The sequence below is a fragment of the Falco punctatus genome (assembly GCF_963210335.1).
Source record: "Falco punctatus genome assembly, chromosome: 2".
Taxonomy (NCBI): Eukaryota; Metazoa; Chordata; class Aves; order Falconiformes; family Falconidae; genus Falco; species Falco punctatus.
The window spans coordinates 790,725-810,741 of record NC_137581.1 but is presented as its reverse complement, the minus strand read 5'-3'; the positions used below and the strand labels follow the sequence as shown (position 1 = coordinate 810,741).

Genomic DNA, 20,017 nt, shown 5'->3' with positions numbered 1-20,017 from the left:
ACATGCCTATGAAACTGAAGTCTTGCTTAAAAAGCAAAGGAAACCATGGGAATACTATAAACATTTTATTTATTGTTCTCAAAAAGACAGGAAAATAATCTAGATCATTTATTTATATTTTTTTAATAAAAACCTTTACATAATCCTCATGCATAAAGACCTTCAGTGAGCCAATACAAAGCAGCACCAGGTGAGCTGGAAGCCACTGCGAGCCACGGCTGGCCAGCCATGGCAGGAGGTGCCACTGCAGTAACCCTGAAATCAGAGCAGACTAATAGACAGCTTTTCTTTTCTTCTTCCAAAAATAGTCGGTTTCCAAACACAGTAAGTCAAGACTGTACATACCAGAGCACAATGCCACGGTTAGCTCTGTGCTTGCAGGATGTTCTTAGACTAGACGGGGGCTCCGTAACACGTGTTGCTCTGTGTAACACGGCAAACAGATGAGCGCGTGTGCCAGGTGGCACATGCTGGTCGAGGGGCTGCCTGTCTGAGTGCACACACCCCTAATACCTACACCAGCCGCCATCCGACAGCGCAGAGGCAGGCTGAAGTGCCACAGCAGTCAGGCTGCTCTGCTCCTCGGGCAGGTGACCTTTCTGGCAGTTTGTGCTTTCTGTGCAGAATTTGCCCCCTCCCATCAGCAGCATGGAATGCAGCAACTATGAGGACAAGCTCCTGTGTTTTACCGCGCACGGGACCCAGGAGATGTCCACCCTCTGAGGCCTGCATGGTGCAGAGCTCACCATAAGGCACACACAGAGGTGCCACCTCCCTTCCTCCTGAGTCAGGAGAGCAGCTTGCTTTACTTTTGGAGGTGGAGGATGGAGAAATTAAACAACATGTTGGCAGGTCTCCAACCAAGCAAGAGAATGCAGGAAGGAACTTCCAAACTTCAGTCCCTTCTCCCACCCCCAATCACAGAGCAAACTTTTAACACAAAGCCCTAGTTAAAGCTTATCCGCCATCAGTTCAGATGCCAAAGGTTCATTGGTTTACCAAGCGCAGTCCCACCAAAGTGGAAATCTGCCCCATGGAAAACTGTCCCAGAATTTGCTTCACCATCCTCTGTACTGCAACAAAAGGAGTGAAAAGGATCAGACAAGAGACAAAGCCCACACCATGCCCCACTCCACAGGGACAATCTCACCTGCAGACAGGTTTGGCAAAAGGTGTTTTATTGACTCTAGAAAAATGTTGTGTGGTTGAGGGCACCAGCCAGCAAGGTCACACCAGTCTCAATGCTCCCCCAGGTTACAAAAATCCCTGTGTCAGCCCACAAACTAAAGCTATTTTACACCTCTGGAAAAATCTGCGTGGCTATAGAGGTGGTTCGCCCTCAGAACAAGGATAAACAGTTAACAAACAAAAACTGTCAAAGGATGGAACGGATTCTTCCTCAATGAGGCACTACTGTCAGCTCCCTTAGGTAAGCCTGGGTGAGGCTGCGGAGCTCCTCCAAGGCATAGTCCTCCGGCATAGGCAGCCGTCCAACGTGGGGAGCGAGCAGGCGAAGAGGGACACGCTGTGGGTCAGGCATGGAGTCAGTGGCGGGCTCTGGGGCATGCTGCAGGCTGAGGACCACCCGCAACAGGTTAGCGATGCGCTTGGCCATATCTGGAAAGAGCAAGAGGAACATTTCTGCAAGGTCCGCACCATACTGCGGAGTAGGAGCTAGCATGTGAGCTGAGAGCTCAGCTTGCAGAGGTGAGGCCTGAACAGCAATTCAACGTCAAGTTTTGAAGCAAAGACATCTGGCTGGGTTGGTGGAACCGTGCCAGTGTGACCTGGCCTTTTCTCAGCTCCAGCAGTGAATCTCCTCTCTCCACCCAGACTTTCTCCACCACTGTAACCAAAATTTGACCTTATTCCTTAGATTGGACTGCCTTCTGCAAGTATGCTCATGGCTGTATTTGGAGCTGTAAAATTAAATATGGACAATGTGCTTTACTGAAAAGGCCAGACACTGGATGCCACATCAACTAGGCAACAAAGCCTGCCTGAAATTACGATCAACAGCCACATGTATAGTAACTTCTGGAGCATCTCAGGACTCACCTCACTGACCACAGCCTTCCTTCTCCACACACACAAAGGGACAGATATTCTGGCAGCCCAGGTGACAACCAGAACTAGCTGGTCTAGGATGTAAAACCAGCTTTCCCAGCAGGCTGCTAGATACTGATGTCACTGTACCTGACTGAGCCAGGCGGTCCTTCGCACTGCGGCACTGTAACTGCTCTATCCTGTCGCACAGCGATGTCACTTTGGTATGTAACCGCTCCAGTTCGTAGGTGGAACAATCCAGCTAAAAGCAAGTGAGAGTCAGCCAAAGCCTTCCAGCAGAACTGCTCACAGACCACTTAAGAGCACTCTAAGCCAAAACTCATCCAACAGAAGGCAATCTACACTAAAACCTGTTTGAAGTTAATACCTGAAATGAGAAGTCTGGAACTGAATTAGGGGGGACAGACATGCAGACTCCCCACTAGCCAGCTAACTGCTGGTTTTATTCCTTCTCTTCCACTCATCTCACTGCCATACTACACAAAGCATATCTACAGGAAAGAGCCCACATCTTATTTTGACAGTATCTACCAAATCTCTCTATCTTCAGGGGTGTACCGTATTCTGTTTGTTAGTGTCTGCAAAAGGGAAACACTAACATTAGCACTGATCAGTGAATAAAAGGTTATTCTAAAAGCAAGACTCTGTATGTGCTTCCAAGCTGTAGGGAAAAAAAATACAATTTTTTTTTTAGTTTGTTACCTGTTGAATCCTATCAAGCATCTCAATAACACGGATGTAATCTAGGTAGACCAGCCCTGCCACCTCCCAGTCCTGGATGAGTACACTACGCTCTGGAGGGGCGAGACCTTCCAAGAATCCTTTTAAGTACTTGTAGTTTTCATTAATAATAGCATCTAAAGAGAACAAGCATGTCAGTAACAGAACAAAAAAGTTTCTTACAAGTCAGGAACATTGATTGTTAGAGAAAAAGCAACTGACAGACTGCACTCTCAGTCAGTTTTGTAATTCTTTGACAGTATCAGCCAAGCGTTTCTGGCAATACTTGTATTTATGACCTACAAAAGGCAAGACTACAGCCATTCCACTTCCTAGAGCAGGGACACCCACAGAATCAGGGCTCCAGGAATGCTACCACTGCCTTTGTTCCAAGGCACCTCTGGCACAGCAAGGTGGATGTGCAGAAGGTGAAGCACTGCCCTTATCACATGCTTGCAGTGAAGAATCATCATGCCAGGTACCACATTTTGAAACAGTCAGCCACTCTCTGCAAACCCTGTTGCTAGAAACACAGCCCTACCCCTCTGAATTATTGAATGCCCAATGACTTCTGTTCCTACTGCATTTGTGTGCTGTTCAAAAGCCAGAATGCAAAAATATTAGGAGAGCAGACTCACCAGAGGCCAAGTGCCTGACAACCAGCTTGTGACACTGGTTCCAGTGCCCAGCCTTGAACAAAAAGAGGGCTTCTTTATGCTTGTCGCCCTCCATCCTTGCTCGAACTGCCTTTGCCTCATGAATCCACTCCGGGGGGACACAGAGCCTCTGTGTCAGAAAAGTCTCCTCGGCCCAAGACTCCGGTGTTTCTGAGAGAACACAATGCCGATTTAGGAGTTCACGCACTGCCTTCTCCCGTATGCTGGGGGGAAGAGAGGACAAGGCATTACTCAAGCAAGCAATCCTGCATTCTGCACCACGCAGTCCAATACAAGTAGCCAAAGGCTAAACAGCAGGCTGCATAGTATTTATTGGTGACTGCAAAAGCCAGCCTTGTCAGGTCTTGCAAGACTTAGTTTAAGGCAAGCTCTAAAATTTCTTCAGTGCGTGTTAACCGCTAAGAACAATGTCATTGCTAGTATTTTGTAATATCTTAAACGTTGTAAGCTTAGAACATTTAAGTATCACCCAGGCCCCTAAAAGTAATATACAGGCTCTATTTGAAGTTACTGGCTGGAAAAAAATTCTAATGCAGTGCATTAATGACAGCTGTTTCACAAAAGACGAGTTATTTACAAATTTAAGACAGTTTTTTAATTCCCAAGCTTTCCTTTCAAACACACTTGCTTCTGTTCAGCTCCAGCGGGTACAGTTACAGCATTCTTGCATTAATGATATTTTCAAGACAAGTTCTTGAATGTAGTAAGCTTGCTGAGCCACTGGCAAGATACACAGCTCTAGGTTATCAAAATTACTATGATATCTGCTTCAGTAACACGGTTCAGGAGTTTCAGTCATTACAATACAATGCTATTTAACATCTAATGACATTTAACTAAGCAGAATTATTCATGCCACTTTGTAATCCCAGCACACAATTTTTACAAGTGGCATAAAGATCTCCAGCTGCACAGTTCCAGTTCAAAAGAGAAGCCATGATAATTACAGTGTACAGAGCAGGGCTTTAACACAGGCAATATTATTTTCAAGGCAGAAAAAAATATTCTACTCACTGTCTATCAGGCTCATGCAGCAGTATAAAAACAGCCCATTTCCAAAGACCTTCACTCTCAAGCTGGGCAGCATAGCTAGCATTCAGCACTCCTTGACTCTGCTTGGATAGATGGGTGTAACTCAGAGCTCTGAGCACTTCCCACAGGTGCCAACTGAGACGATAGTCCAGAGGGTCAGATGTTATACTCCTAGGATCAAGCAGCTGGTCAAGATCATAGTGCCTGTAGGGAAAAATATTTGCAATATAAATAGCTAATTGCGTCCACATAACAAAATCAGACACTCATTGCTACCTAGTTCTTTCCCTTCACCCACCTCCAATTATTGCGTATGTGACTTACACTGGTGTGGGGGTTTGGGGTTTGTATTTTGTTTTTAAAAGATAGGAGCAATTCTTGAAATCTTTTTGCTCTTCTTTTGAGTCTGCATCCAGACTATCACAATCTTTTATTTTGTATGTGTCTCTCCTACAGATTTCTTGATGCCTTCAAAAAAGGCAACTACAGTGCAGCATGCTCACTGCATTCTCCAGGCATAGAAATCATAAGAAAATAACACAAGTGTGCTCCACAATTGAAGTTTCATCATCTATACCATCACCAGCAGTTGCAGTGTTGTCGCCCCATTCTGTAAGGGAGTACACGCAAGGCAGACTTTTGACTGCTCTAAGTGGTTCACTAAACACTGAAGCTGCTTTCATACCCCTGGTTTGGGAATTCGAGAAGTCTGATCAAGATTTTTCTAAATAGTTTTTGAACTATTTACCCATTTACCTGTCACTGTAGAGCTTTAACAAATGGAAACAGACATCTCTCAGAGGTCTTCCCGCATTATCGTCTTCTTCAATTACACAACCAGAATCTTCTAGGTAAGGAGGCAGAGGACAGCATGCGTATTTCTCACACTCTGGCGTTTTCTAAACAAACAAAAAAAAATTTAACAGTCAGTTTAAAAGACAGTACTCTGAACAAAGCTGCATTCTGCATTCCAAACAGCTCAGCACGCTCATGAGCATGCTCTGCTTTGAAGCAGAAGGCACAGCCTACCACACCTGTGGTTAAAACTTAAGCAACTATATACTAGCATGATGCTAAGAAGGAAAAAAAAAAAAAAACCTCAACACCCTAAACCCAAAATGTTTCAGCAGGCTCAATTTGATCTCACCCTGAGCTCTCAAAAGCCACTGTGTGGAGGTAGTTAGCTCTCACACACAACCTGTATTCCTGAACGATTTTATAGCTGGAAAACCACATACGTCTCAATCAAACAGAAGAGCGCATCCCTCCCTCTATAGCTAAGCAGAGTCTGGACAGTTAAGTAAGCAGCACTAAACGCCCTGAATCACCAAGTACAGGGTACTGAGCTGCCAGAAAACTGTTCTTTTGTACCATCTAGCCAGGATGAATCACCAAAATCCTCAACATTTTCACTGCTAGTAGGAATGCTAGATATGCATTTGGGAAAGCATTCCACATACTGCTGGCTTCCAGTTATTAGCCCTCTTAGACAAAGTTCTGAAAACAAGATGTATCTACTTCTCTACATCATCAAGCTGCAGCAAGACCACCCCCACATTCTAACCTAATAGCATTACCTTAACTTTAAGTCATGATAAAACTAAAGCTTTGTATTTTGAAGTGATGAACACTTTATACTGACACACTACGTACAAAGGTAACACTAAATAGTCTTGCAGCATTAAACTTGCATAGATTAGAAGTTACTAGACTTGATGCTGTGCTTGGGCTATCCTTAGGCATACGGATCAAGGGCTGAAGTACCTTTAGTTAAATGATTAAACACTTTTTTCAACAGAGCCCTTTGCCTGTCTGTATACAGAGGCTGACAGCTCTACAGCAACAAACAAGGCTTTGCATAATGCATGTACCCACATACTGTCTGTAAGGCAGTTTGCTGTAGAAATAGCAAGCATAACAAACTCTATAGCTCAGCAAAGACTCTTTTAGAAGTGAGGTAGCTGAGTATCAGTCATCACATCGGGAAAACCGACTGGCTACCTAGCTCAAATGGCCTTCCTGCTGCTGGCCACTACCCATCTTCCCAATTGCCTAGCCATCAAACACCTGGAAACACTCAGTCAGTGGGAGATATGCTTCAAATAAGTTGCCACAACATCCTGAAGAGCAGATCTTAAGGTTCTGAAGTGACTAGAACAGGGGTCCTCAAACTTTTTAAACAGGGGGCCGGCACGCAGATGAAGTGGCAGGAAGTCATTTGCAGCTGCTTGGTTTCCCCCCCCCAACCTCCAGCGGGGGTGGGGGGGGTCTGTAAATACCAGGGGCCGGATTGAGGATGCTGGGGGGCCGTAGTTTGAGGACCCCTGGACTAGAATTATCAACCCAGTGCTTTATTCCCATTCCAGTGGGGGAAAGAACATTCCTATCTAAGTGAACTGCTGCAAAAACTCATTATTAAAGCTAGGGAAGGAATCTGATGCCGTAACAACTGAAATAATGAACCCATATGCAATTCCGTACTCAGTACCTCCACAGTGATTCTTGATTGCTCACAGAAGTCTCAGTGGAGCATCAGTCAATTGTACTGAGTAAGATCTCCTTTCACCCAGGCACGACTGACCTACCTGAAAGGCTGACTCATACATTGCAAGTGCCTTGGAAATAGAAGCTGTTGGAGGAAGGAGGTACCAGAGGTGGACAGCCATGCAACGCTTCCAGTCTAGCCGTGAACACACATTGATACTTATTGTCTCTGATAACTGCCACACCTAAAGAAACAAATAAGTTCAGTCAAACTTAGCACACAATGGTCAGTACATTCCAGACATACCACAGTAAGAGGTTACCTCAGTAAAAAAACATGCATCACCACGTTGTACCACTTTCCTGCTGTGCACCTTGTGCTGTGGTTGAGTGCTACAGCTGTCAAGAAGGGGAAGTCAAGTCAATGACAAGACAGCCGAGTAACAACTTACAGGCTTCCCTGCAAGCAGGGCAAAGATGCACAATCTGTCTTCCTGGATGAAGCAGTCTGCCTGCAGCCTGTGCCAGTCCACCAGCTGCATGGTGAGGAGGTCTCGGATGGGCTGGCTGCCTGCCAGCTGGGAAAGGAGCAGAGCAAGCCTGTGGTCACCTGGAACAGGGGACAAGAGCACATCAGACAAATCCTCCCACCTACCAGTGCCACAGCTAGCCGTTTCAGAGTTGTGCAGCTGTAGGCTGATCAAAGTGCCTCACAATTGGTTCCTTGTACACAATTTCTTATTAAATAACCCACTACATAAACACCTGCTAGAACGGGGCCCATGGGGAGAAGACAAAAGAATGGGAAGCACAGAGTCCCCAGAGGAAGCAAACTGAAAAGTTAAGATGTAAGCCAACATAAAAGACCAAGATGAAACTAGCCATCAGGCTCTGAAAAATATACATTTTTTAAACAAGTGTAACCAATTAACAGAAACTCAATTAAAAAGAACATTAAGAAAAATTCAAAAGGAGATACAATGCAAAAAAAGTTCCAAATGCAGTACAGCATCACTTCCTAACTGTAGGAGAGCTGACAAGTAAGCCAGCGTAAATGTGACCATGTACTCAAGCACCAAGTAGACCCGTCAATTCCCCCCCTTAGTCACTGCCTGACAAGGGAAAACTCTGTTCTCTGAGTGGCCGCTCCCCAAAGTTTAAATCCTCTTTATTCCCTTCCTCTTCCCTGCAAAAAGCTGAAAGATTTAAACATCTTACCTGACTGCTGTGCCAGTCTGCAAGCTTCACCAATTCTCTTCCCAGTAAGGCAGCTGAACACAGCCTCTATGTGATTACCATGTCGGGACAAAGAGACTTCCTCCTCAATTCGTCCTGCAGCAGTCTCCGACAGCCAGCGAGAGAAGGCTTTTCTGCGCTCCAGTGCCAGGATGTACTCACTGGGTTCCTCCAAGTTGGCCTCTAACTCTTTCAGGTTCCCCCAGATTGCTTCACATAAAGTCCATGCCAAGCACCAGTGCTTCACAATAGCTGTCAGAACAGAGTTACTTGGTCATCAGGAGTGGAAACATACAGAAGAGTATTTAGAGGTCTCATAAAAGACTATAAGCATAACCTTGCAGGGTATCTTAAAGCATATCTTACTGTTACAAGTTGATGCAGTAAGTCAGCTAGCTCCTCAAATGCCATGAACCATGTTTATGCTTCTAGGAAGAATGCTGAGGTACAGTCCATTTTTCTGTTTTATTCACATTTCACTGCTCTGTTGCAATCTGAAATTAATCTGAACTGGACAGCTTTCCAGATTGACTACCACCACTGTGAAAAGAATTATTCTATACTCACTTTCTGTCAAAGCAGTGTCCTCGGATGCCTTCCTAACCCAGTGAGCGTAGTCATGAATAGCAGAAACTCCTGGGTTGGGTGCTAGAAGAGGACAGTGTTCATCCATGTGGACAGTACTGTGTTTCAGCTTTATCTCCAGAGGGATGAGATACAGCTGTTTGTCTCTGTCCACCTTCTGTTGTTCTAAGCTCAACTTCTCCACATGAACCTTGAAAGAGGATTCCAAGAGTCTGGCAGAAAAAAAAAAAAAAAAAAAAAAAAAAATGATAAAACCAGCTAGCAACATTCTGAATTGTTCTCCATGCAAGTGAACAGCACCCATCATGGAGCAGCTGCATTGTGCAGCTTGTCCTAACTTTAACATGGTAACAGTAAGATGTATGATTCCAAGGTCAACAGCCAGGTATGAGAAACCTGGTTACACAGTCTGGGACTTAGAACCAGACTTTGGCTAATAAACCTCACTGAACTGGGTGCTTCAAGCTCTCAAAAGGCAATTAGCACACCTTACCATACCCCAGTACATTCTGTGAGAGCACCTCATTCTCTCAGCAAGTTGGATACACTTGAGAACATCTCAAGAAGGTTCTTGGAAGACTTACATGGCAGAACATCTAGCTATATTCCAGCCAAGTTTAGGTACACAGTTACACAATCCAAGACAGACCTCTATACTGCTTTATACACAAGCAGAACTGAAGGCACCTGACAATTCAGAATCTAAAGAAGAGATTTCTTAGGTAGGTCAGATTCTCAGGGAGAATCAATAGCTGATCAGAAGCCTCCTGGACAATTTTAAACTTGCTCACTTAAACCTGGATGACTGTGCTATTTACTTGTTCAAAAAAAGTAACTACTCTTACTATGCATTATTCCAGAACTTTTGACATACAGATTTTTGTGAAGTAGTAACCTGAAGGAAATCTCCATGGCTAACAATGATCTTGCACCACTTCTGCATAACAGAAGGACGATCAAACTACAGTCAGGATTTTTTTTTAAACACAAAGAGAGGGCAGGGCAGAACCATCCTGAAGGAAACCACTACTCACGATTTTGGAGCAACAGGAGTTGGCAGGAATCCATATTCCACAGACTCACACTGAAGATCTTCCATTTCATTTGGTCCACTCAACTGATCTCCACAATTGACAAGCGTCCAGTTGGGTCCCCAACCAACACGAAATGAGCGCCCCATGAAGAGTGCCATATCCATCAGCAGCTTCCCTTTTCCGTAGGTGATGGACTTTTCCAGAGGTACAAGCCCCCGCTGCCTGCGGACACCAACTGTTTTTACCCGTACCTCAGGGACTGACGGAGGTACAGAGAACACAGATGCTAATGGAGAAGTCGCTGACCAAACGGCAATGGAAGGGGGACTGCTCAAAGTCCTTGGCCCCCTGAAATCTTGCAGAGCACCACTTGGTGGTTGGAAAGCTAGATTCGCAAATTTGGATTGCAGCAACCCACCAGCTACAAGGAAGAAGCAGGAAGTATGTTTAAATGAATGGGATACTCACTTTTCAGCAGTACATTTCTAGGCTTCTTTTAAAAGGTATTTTGTGGGGGGGGTGGGTGTTAAAAGGTATTTCAGTACTTCTTGAGCAGCCAGTGAAAACATCTGCTGTGGTTTGTGATGGTAACAGCTAACTAAGTATGATTATTTGCAGCACTAAGGACCACTAACCCCACCTTGCATAGCCTAATTTGCATTATCGAAATGCAAGCACGTAGTATTACACCAAGAATAGTACAGGTAAAGTCTCACCCCAAAATGTGCCATTTCCAAAGAAGTCCCTAATTTCAGAAAGAGCTTGAGATGCTACACAGGTAGGGGAAAAAAAAAAAAGAAAAAAAAGAGCAAGAACAGCAGTGCAAGCACTAAGGTCAGAGAAAGAGGTGAGGAAGTGCTTCAGGCACTGGAGCAGGTATTTGGCCTGCAGCCCTTGGGAGAGGGCTCACGCTGGAGCACGGGGGAAGGGGGGGGGTAGGGGGATGGAGGGGTGGGCAGGGGTGTGTGAAACTGAAGGAAGGAGCAGCAGAGAGGATCTGCTATGGACCCCATGCCCCACCCCCCTGCCCTGCCAGGGTCAGGAGGAGATAAAGAGTCAAGAATGAAGATGGGTCTGGGAAAGGAGGACAGGGTACGAAAGTGTTGTTTCAATTTGTCTTTGTTCCTCACTACCCCAGCCTATTTTAACTAGCAATAAATCAATTTTACTCAAGTCAAGTCTGCTTATTAGGCACTTTCACAAGTAAAGCCATCTCCCTGTCTTTATCTTAATCCATGAGCTTTTTTCATTTGATTTTCTTCTCCCATTCTGTTGAGGAGGGGGAGTGAAAGTGCGGCTAGGGAGGCACCTGGCTGCTGACCAAACCTAACACCACAGCACACAACTGTTCTGCCATATGTTCAGCCAGTGACAGAACTTTGCCTGTTGAGTATTAGAATTAAACTCTTTATTTCAATGCAATGTGTGGTTTCTCACAATACCGGAGTATCTTTTCTGTCCTTGTGATTTTGAAATAGGGAGCCTCGGAGAACAGATCTCTTGAGAAGTATCCATTTTTACAGGTTGTTTCCCAGGATAATGATCCAGGATTGAATCTACGTCGTCTTCATCAGCAAGCAAAGAAGCTTTCATAATCTAAAAAGGTAAGCCAAACCTGCACATCAGCAACCACTCTCACAGCAGTAGCTAACTGATCTAACCAATCCTTCCCAATCCAAGTAACATGTACATGTTCCACATGACCAAACAATACATTCATGCTACAAATATTTCAAGCAGCAGTGAAGACACACAGTTCAGGAGTACCAAAAGCAAGCTTGTCAATTCATTATAAACTCTGACGAACTACTGGGTAAATCAGTGTCACAGTACTTGTTAGGGATGGGTGTGAAGTCCTAAAAATCACAGAAGGGTTTGGGCTGGAAGGGACCTCACAGACCAGCCAGTCCCACCCCCCTGCCAGGGGCAGGGCCCCCTCCCCCCAGCCCAGGCTGCTCCCAGCCCCATCCAGCCTGGCCTTGAGCCCTGCCAGGGATGGGGCACCCACAGCTGCTCTGGGCAGCCTGGGCCAGCGCCTCGCCGCCCTCACGGGGAAGGGTTTCTTCCTCACGTCCAACCTAAATCTCCCCTCTCTCAGCTTCAAGCCATTCCCCCCTGTCCCACCGCTCCCTGCCCTTGCCCAAAGCCCCTCCCCAGCTTTCCTGTCGGCCCCTCCAGGCACTGGGAGCTGCTCTAAGGTCTCCCCGGAGCCTTCTCCTCCCCAGGCTGCACAGCCCCAGCTCTCCCAGCCTGTCCCCACAGCAGAGGGGCTCCAGCCCTCTGACCAGCTCCGTGGCCTCCTCTGGACTTGCTCCACAGGTGCATGATCTTCTTATGTTGGGGACCCCAGAGCTGGATGCAGTGCTCTGCTACTATTACTAAAATAATCACATTTTCTTAGATCTAGCTCTGTCTACTTGTTTTTCAGCTTACATAATAACTTTAGGACTACTTCTTCCTTACAAACTAAAAATATAGGTAGAAACCAACAAGTGTTCAAGGTACCATCCTTTCACCAAACAAACACACCAACAGTAAAACCCAAATCAAGACCACATTTCCTATTACCTTGCTGTCCACAAACTGGGCCCAAGGCAGTCCTGTCTGGGTATCAGTTTAGCTAATTATACTGTCCATAATTCAGATTTTAGAATTCTGAAGTATAGCATTAAGATAAGTAAGCTTTTCATGCCTATGAAGATTCAGCACAGAAGTCTCACATGCAAGTTTTAATCATACTATAGGTGTGATGTAGTTTTTTACAAGTTGGTAGATAAATACACTTAGGGAGGCAAACTGAAAAGTCAGTGATCGATACTAACAAGTCCTCTCTTTCAGAAAGAGAGGAAAAGGCAAGACACTCACCTGCAAGACATGGGGGTTAATACCCAGGGTTGACACAATGTGAGTCGAAGCAGGCACTGCCCCCTGCTCTTCCATCAGGTTATCTTCTGCAATGGGCTCCTGGGTGATGTCTGCCATATCACTGTCCAGTTCCACAACCCTGCCCAGCTGCTCCATTTCTGGGGGCTGCAAACACATACAGAGGCCGTGTCAGACAACCACAGATTGCAACAGTTTGCCAAAAAATATATTTAGTAGTTCCAACAATCACCTGCAAATGGAGTGGAGCACACCCTTGCTTGCGTCAAGACTCCATAGTAAGTTTAGAGATGACTATATATAACCTATTCCCATTTTCTTCAGAGTTGTAATGTAACAGCGCAAGTTAAAGTGAAGAAGTCACAGTTTAGTGATGCCCTCCTGAAGTTTACCACGTTCTGCCATTCAGTTCAAGAAATTATTCTTCAGTTTTCCATTTTTTACATGACCAACAAAAAGGAAGAGATTTTTGTTCCTGCCTTCCTCCCCTTCTCCCTCAAAATGCTACCACACAAAGAAGAGTTTTGTGCACCTGTGTTCAATCTGGGACATTTTAGATGATTGACAACCAGTTTAAAATCAGCAATCCTCCAACATTAACACGTGGTACCACTGGTGGCTGATGAGCATATGAGTCACTGCAATATATGTTTTGTTTCCCCAGCTGTGACATAGTACAAATTAAAACCACTGACTCTATATTCCACAAAGAACTTAACAGAAGTTTTAAGTGGACACGAGCCCCCTGCAAAATAATGTAAGGCTGGGTCACAGAGCATGTGTGTGCACACACACACATAAAATTACTTTAAGATTTTAAACTATCACTGCACTGTAATTTCTGGGGTTTTTCCAATGATATTCTATTTATCACTAGCACATCAGCAGTCAGAAGGTTAAAATATAGTAGTTCTCTTCTAATCTGCAGCTACACTTCTCATCTCTACTGCTAGTCTGAGGCAGGAGGAAGAATTAATTTTATGATTTTCCTGAAGGCATCACCTTTGCGATGAGCCTGAGGTGAGCTTTATACACCTTCAATCACTTAAGACAACTTGAACTCACACTCCAGGCAGGGCGAGAAATGTTCAGCCAGTACAAACAATGAGCAGACATCAGAAATTAACTCCGAGCACTGCCATCACCTCTGTTTCTGCCCAGCTTGCTGACTATGGTGTCAGCAGTCAGCTCCTACCTGGTACACGGAGCACGACAGAGCACTGCAACCCATTCACTCTGTCAGCTCTGCTAACAAACTGATAGGACAAAAACCCCTGGAGAATGCCACTCAGCACTGGTACTGTGCAGCTAACAGGTCACTCCAAAAGCAGCACCTGGCCCAGGAGTCATTAGCCTGTGCCACATTAGCTGAATGCCTCTCAGGTGGCTCCTGGTAAGCTCTAACCACCACCCCTATCTCCAGTCCACTGGTTTTGCTCCAGTCTAACCATCCCCTGTTGCTTAGACATGAGTGTCCTGTGAAAGATTCATGCTTACAGCTTACTTGGTTTGCAGAAGCAACAACGTACAGACTATGGAAGCAATGCATATATATGAGCAAGGGAACCATGGCAGGCAGTGCACTGGAAATAATGCTAAAGAACTTAAGAGCATATTCAAATGGCTGCTTCTTAGCTCATTAGAATCAGCCAAGAAATGCGATGAAGGTTATCAGATGAGGCAGATTAGACTAGGGGGTCTGTAAAGATAGAACCTAATGGCAGACATGGAAGGAGCATTAGCTAGTGGTATCTGAGCATGCCTACAGTATGAGCAACAGATTTACAAGTCAAAATATGGTTACAAGCACAGAAGTTTCACTACCCCCTTCATTGTGCTTTAATGCAGCCAGGTCCTTGGTGTAACTATTTCCTGTGGACCTTGCAACTTTAATAAATTCATTAATATTCAAGCTAGCAAGGGAAGAAAAAGAAATTTTAAGTCTAGATCCTAAACGCTTCCCTCCGATCAAATAGTATTATTTGCAGATGCTTTACACTCCAGGAGTTTGACAAGTTCTTAAGTCATGCTATGTTGTTTCCCAGGGGTTTAAGAGACAGCTAGATGGTTTTCCTATTTTTAAAACCAAAACCCTTAGTTAGTAATATGCAAATGAAAGGTTAATTAACTTGGAGAATTTTTTGCTAAGTACATTTCAATCTGTAAGACAGGTCTGAATAAATCACACATATTCCCAGTATTTCCGACAGCTTAAAATATCAGTTCTGGTCCCCATTAATCTGACCAAGCAGCAAAAAGGGAAACTGAAAGGTAGCTCATGCAGGCAAGTCTGTCAAGACAACCATGCATTCCTCTCAAAATGCAAATACTTAAGGAATCTACTTTATGACAGCAGGATGAACAGCAGGTTTTAATTAGTCAGTGGGCCAGGAGGAGCAACAAAGCAGCAGCTGTACACAACCTTGGGATTCTCCAAAGCAGAATCCACAGAAGAGGTGGCAGCTCATCTAATCTGACACTACAGCAGTATGTGCTTGGCTTAAAGAGCAGGCTGCACTGTTACTGTTTGTGTGGGGATCAGGACTCCTACCACTGGGATCCTGAAATGCACCAGTGCTGGCTGTACCGAAGGGCATTTAGGTGAATTGCTGCTGCCAGAACTCCACTTTAGGCCCCTCTATCCTGCATGACAGCCTGACACGGTGGAGACGGAATGGCTTAGGTATTTCTACAAAGTTTGTAACTAGATCACAGACTATCTAAGACCAAAAGCAATTCCCGGTTGCATTAATGTTTTCCTACCACAGAAGTAATGAAATTGTGATTTGTTGTAAAAGAACTCTTTCTTACTGCTTGTATATCTTCTGACACAAAAAACAGACCCTTGTCCACAATCACAGAATGACAGAATGTTTTGGGTTGGAAGGGACCTTCAAGACCACCCAGTCCCACTCCCTGCCAGGGGCAGGGCCCCCTCCCCCCAGCCCAGGCTGCTCCCAGCCTCATCCAGTCTGGCCTTGAGCCCTGCCAGGGATGGGGCACCTGGGCCAGCACCTCACCACTCTCACAGCACAGAACTTCTTCCTAACACTTAAACTAAATCTCCCCTCTCTCAGCTTAAAAACACCGTCCCTTGTCCTATCACTATATGGCCACAGCCACTGGCTAATGAAGGGAAGTGATACTACAACGATCTCCTGGTTTTGATAAGACTAAACCCAGTACAAAAAAAACCCTGTTGAACCTATCTGCGTGTTAAGCTGTTTTTCATGCTTTGACTCCAGAGATCCAGAAATAAAACCATCCTCTGCTTCCCCATGATACAGAACACCATGAACTCTGGCCACGTGCCAGGCAGCACCTTGGCACACAACCAATGCCTCGGTGAGGTACAAGCTTAGAGATCGCCTTTCACTGCAGTCACTGATTACTGAAGGGTAAAACAGAAAGCCTGCTTGTGCACTGCAACAAAAACCTCCCAGCACATCCTATCCAGCTGCTAAACACCATCTGCTCAGCCCTCCTGCACACTCTAACTGCCAAAGGTTTACTCGCGAAACTAGGCAATCGAGAACCCCGTTCTGGAAAAAAAAAAGTAATCTGCTCTCTAGACCTGCTTTCTGTTTTAAGAAAAGTTACTTGAAAGAGCTGTAGGTAGTTCACAAGTGTTTACCACTAACACCCACATAAAGAGTATGTCCTATCCCATCAATGACAGGACACCTTCCCAACAGGCTGTTTTTTCACCCACAATGTAGTAGCTCCTGATTTAGCTTGGCAATATCCATACTAATTACATTTGAAAAACGCAAGTCTATCAGCTGCAATTACAGTAACCTTCAAAACCATGTAAAATAATTTTTTAAAATGAAATTAACATTAAACTTCAAGGGGTTACCAATGAGCTGGATAAAATGCTACCTTCCCTATGTAAGGCAGAAGCATACTCCTGAGGATGTTTCACAGAGCTTTAGAAGCAGTCACATCCAGCCCAAATAAGTTTAAAAAGCCAGCATATAATCAGCCTTGAAAAAGTAATTTTAAATAAAAATAGAGCACATTCTTGAAATATAAAGCATACAGTCTTGCGTACTAAATGACGGTAAAGTCAAATTAATGCACAATATCATTCTCAAGGCAGGCAGCACAAGGCGTTATCATTATATAGCATATATTCAATATTCACAAAAACAAGTTTTCTTCCGTAAGTGGTGCAAATATGCTGAACTCAGTCTAGACCAGAATTTAAACAAGAAGTGTTTAAAGCCTTCCCATCCCCCACGCATCCTCAGTATGAAATGTCAAGTTATCTTAATGAAAAAGAACATGCAAACACTCATCAGGAGGTCAGAAGAGCTACCAAGTTTGTGTGAGTTTGTGTAAGGTTTTGCTCTTCAACTTCCAGGCTGTTTGTTACTTCAAGAACCACTCTCTAGGCACCAGCTACTCTAAAAAGGAATTAATAAAATGAAATTTTAATTCAGTCCTCCTCCCACCTGAGATGGAGGTGTTGGCTTGCCATTCAAGGTCATTTGCTGGGGTGGCAGATGCCCTGGAGGCAGCACAGATGCTGTTTTTAACTTCTTTGTGTCCACTTCTGAAGGATGCTCTTCCTCTTCCTCATCTGAATCCTGCAAGCCGTACTTTGAAAAGTGTGCCACCTGTGTAACGAGAAGGGCAGATGTGTCATACCTGGGAAGAGGTATTTCAGGCATCCATGTCTGAAAAGCCTGAGCAACAAGCTGGTTTAACTGTTCACCTTACACAGCAGTTGTGACACCCCAAATTCACCTTTTGTATAGACCAAGAACATCTGCTGTATGCAAATCTTAAGACAAAGTTTTGGTCAGTTTGATGAGGACAGATTGCACTACAGCTGAAGGACTTGAGAGTTTACAGAAATTTAGCAAAGTTGTTCGAATTCCAAGTTGTCAGGAGAGTAACTTCAGACTACTTCTGATATTCTTGGAAATCACTTTACAACTAGAACAAAAATGTTACCTTAAACACCCAGGATCCAGTCTCTGGGCGATACTCCTTGAATCGAGCGCCTTGCTTCCGAGATACAGACTCCAGTCTACCTTCATAATTCATCTCTGCCAGTCGTTCAGGGCTTTTTATCAGGCAACGAGATGTTTTATCTGTAGGCCAGACTCCATCTAATGTAACTTCAGCTCGTCTGTTAAAAGACAAGAAGAAAGTGTTAAGAGATTACAAGGTTTTGAGGCAGAGCTATTAAGGCAGGCATACAGGAGCTGAGAATTGAGCATGTGGGCTCAAACCAGCTTGTAAACCCAATTTCTGGCTCAAACTTGCAGGTATCTAGTAACTGCATAATTCTGCAATCTGAATGCACACCTCAGATTTAGATTTCTTGGTAGCTGCCTGCACACGTAGTAGATCATCAGTGTTATAATTCTACCCTTCCTAGCCACTGTCCCCACACAGTACGTATTTTAAAATTACCTATTTAAACCTTCACCGATAGGTGGCTTTCTCTCATCATCAGGGTAAACAATAACTTCTTTTCTACGGATGTGCACAATGTCATCCAGATTTAAGTTAGTTAGATTTACTTCCCCTTCAAAGTAGATCGATCCGTAGCCTGTAAAAGAAACCAAAACATCACTATTTTGTCCATGAAAGAAAACTGCATGCCAGAGAAGCTATGTTCCTGCTATACTCCTTTTTCCCCATCTTACCACCTCACTGTCATCTCTCCAAACAAAGTACAAGTGACAACAACTGCCGTGTGAAAATGCTGAAGATGTTATTTTTAAGCCAATTCTTTTGCACAGAAAGCTTTTTGTTATCATTCAGCTATTCATACTGCCTACACAAATACTATGGGTGCCCTCAGCTTTATAACCTATTTAGAGCAATTTTTTAAAGAAAAACAGTATATACCAGGGGCCCTCAAACTTTTTAAACAGGGGGCTGGCGCACAGATGAAGGGGCAGGCAGTCATCTGCGGCTGTTTGGTTTCCCCCCCCAACCCCCTACAGGGGGGTCTGTAAATACCAGGGGCCGGATTGAGGACCCTGGGGGGCCGTATCCAGCCCACGGGCCATAGTTTGAGGACTCCTGGTATATACCATATAATTCTTTAAATTTTTAATTTCCCTCCAAAAAACCCAGCAGAGAATATAGTTTGGGCTGAAGGCTCTTCACTAGAGCTCAGTCAGCTCCAGCATAGATCACAACTAAAAAGAAGCAACAACAATCAGGTTTGCATCAATGCTCCAGCAAGTTTGGATTTCACAGCAAGCATCTTTAAAGCAGGAAGTGCTTCCACTCTTTTCATATTCAAGCTTCCTAAGTCATCCCATAACAGAGGTTGTTAGTGCTACCAATCCAAACTATGACAAGACTTTGATGCAAGTTGTTCACAATGTAGGGGCACTGTTTATAATCATACTGAGGGCACGGAACTCAGGTTCAGATTCCACAGCTTTTAAGTTCAGCTTTAAGCAGCTAGAAAAACCGTACGTGCTCACCTTTGCGGCCTATGGTGAAGTCTGTCACAACACATTCATTTTTGTCGTTGGTAAATCTAGCTAGCTCCTCCATGGAGGGGATGGTGTAGTAGCCAGCTCTTGTGAGAACAATTCCTACAACAGAAAATTCATTGAGAACTGAGCCGGCAGCAAGCTTGCAGCTTTAACATTTCAAGAGTTTCAGCCCATTTCTTCTGCAAGCCTGAACAACTGAAGGTCTCAAACAAACTGAGAATCAGTGCAACAAAAGCAAATGAGAGAAGTTAAAATCCCTTAATTCCACAGCCTTCACAGCAGATTTAAGACAACTGCTATGCCAGGTTTTTCCAACCTAACAACCTGTCAGAGATCAGTAGCAGGTGCGGAGGTCAGAAGACAAATGCAAACATCTACAGCAACACTTGACAGAAGCACTCTCACAGCTTCAATAATGTGGGAGTTCAAGCACCGGCTGGCCAAGATGCAGCACCTTTTCCATTTAACAGCCGCCAATCTTTTTTCATCTATTAATTTATCTAATGATCTTCAAAATCCACAAAAGCTTCTTGCATCTACAAAATGTCTGAAGACATTTATTTTGAACATGTCACCTGCTACTTTCATTACATGCCACATATTACCTGAAAGGAGGAACAAGTCTCTTACTCTTCACCTTCTCCAGTTCACTCCTGAGTTTAAAATATTCTAATATACATTCCTATCTCTTCAACAACTATAAAGTCTTAACTGAGAGAAAGGTGCTCAAGACCCCTCCTTCACACTTCTCCATCTTTTTCAGTTTTACAAACCCTGTGACCAGAATTGGGAGTACTGAAAATACACACACAATGGTCCTCTAGAG

General features: G+C 44.4%; 1 protein-coding gene across 7 annotated transcripts in view; it reads right to left on the bottom strand.

The window, feature by feature from the left end:
• Positions 1 to 50: 50 nt before the first annotated feature.
• The window catches only part of NUP98 (nucleoporin 98 and 96 precursor), a 42,746-nt gene continuing 22,779 nt past the window's right edge, over positions 51 to 20,017 (bottom strand). For 6 of the 7 annotated variants that reach the window (XM_080374894.1, XM_080374893.1, XM_080374895.1 and 3 more), the window contains 17 exons: positions 19,177 to 19,290; positions 18,146 to 18,284; positions 17,681 to 17,858; positions 17,176 to 17,340; positions 12,701 to 12,865; positions 11,278 to 11,431; positions 9,836 to 10,256; positions 8,784 to 9,013; positions 8,199 to 8,468; positions 7,433 to 7,590; positions 7,082 to 7,225; positions 5,253 to 5,395; positions 4,479 to 4,700; positions 3,426 to 3,667; positions 2,770 to 2,924; positions 2,197 to 2,308; positions 51 to 1,617 (listed from right to left, as the gene is read on the bottom strand). In XM_080374894.1, coding sequence (XP_080231020.1) covers positions 1,400 to 1,617; positions 2,197 to 2,308; positions 2,770 to 2,924; positions 3,426 to 3,667; positions 4,479 to 4,700; positions 5,253 to 5,395; positions 7,082 to 7,225; positions 7,433 to 7,590; positions 8,199 to 8,468; positions 8,784 to 9,013; positions 9,836 to 10,256; positions 11,278 to 11,431; positions 12,701 to 12,865; positions 17,176 to 17,340; positions 17,681 to 17,858; positions 18,146 to 18,284; positions 19,177 to 19,290 — 3,230 coding nt within the window. In that variant the 3' untranslated portion in view covers positions 51 to 1,399. Of the gene's footprint in view, positions 1,618 to 2,196; positions 2,309 to 2,769; positions 2,925 to 3,425; positions 3,668 to 4,478; positions 4,701 to 5,252; positions 5,396 to 7,081; positions 7,226 to 7,432; positions 7,591 to 8,198; positions 8,469 to 8,783; positions 9,014 to 9,835; positions 10,257 to 11,272; positions 11,432 to 12,700; positions 12,866 to 17,175; positions 17,341 to 17,680; positions 17,859 to 18,145; positions 18,285 to 19,176; positions 19,291 to 20,017 lie in introns of those variants that run through there. The other variant, XM_080374899.1, reaches the window with a different exon arrangement.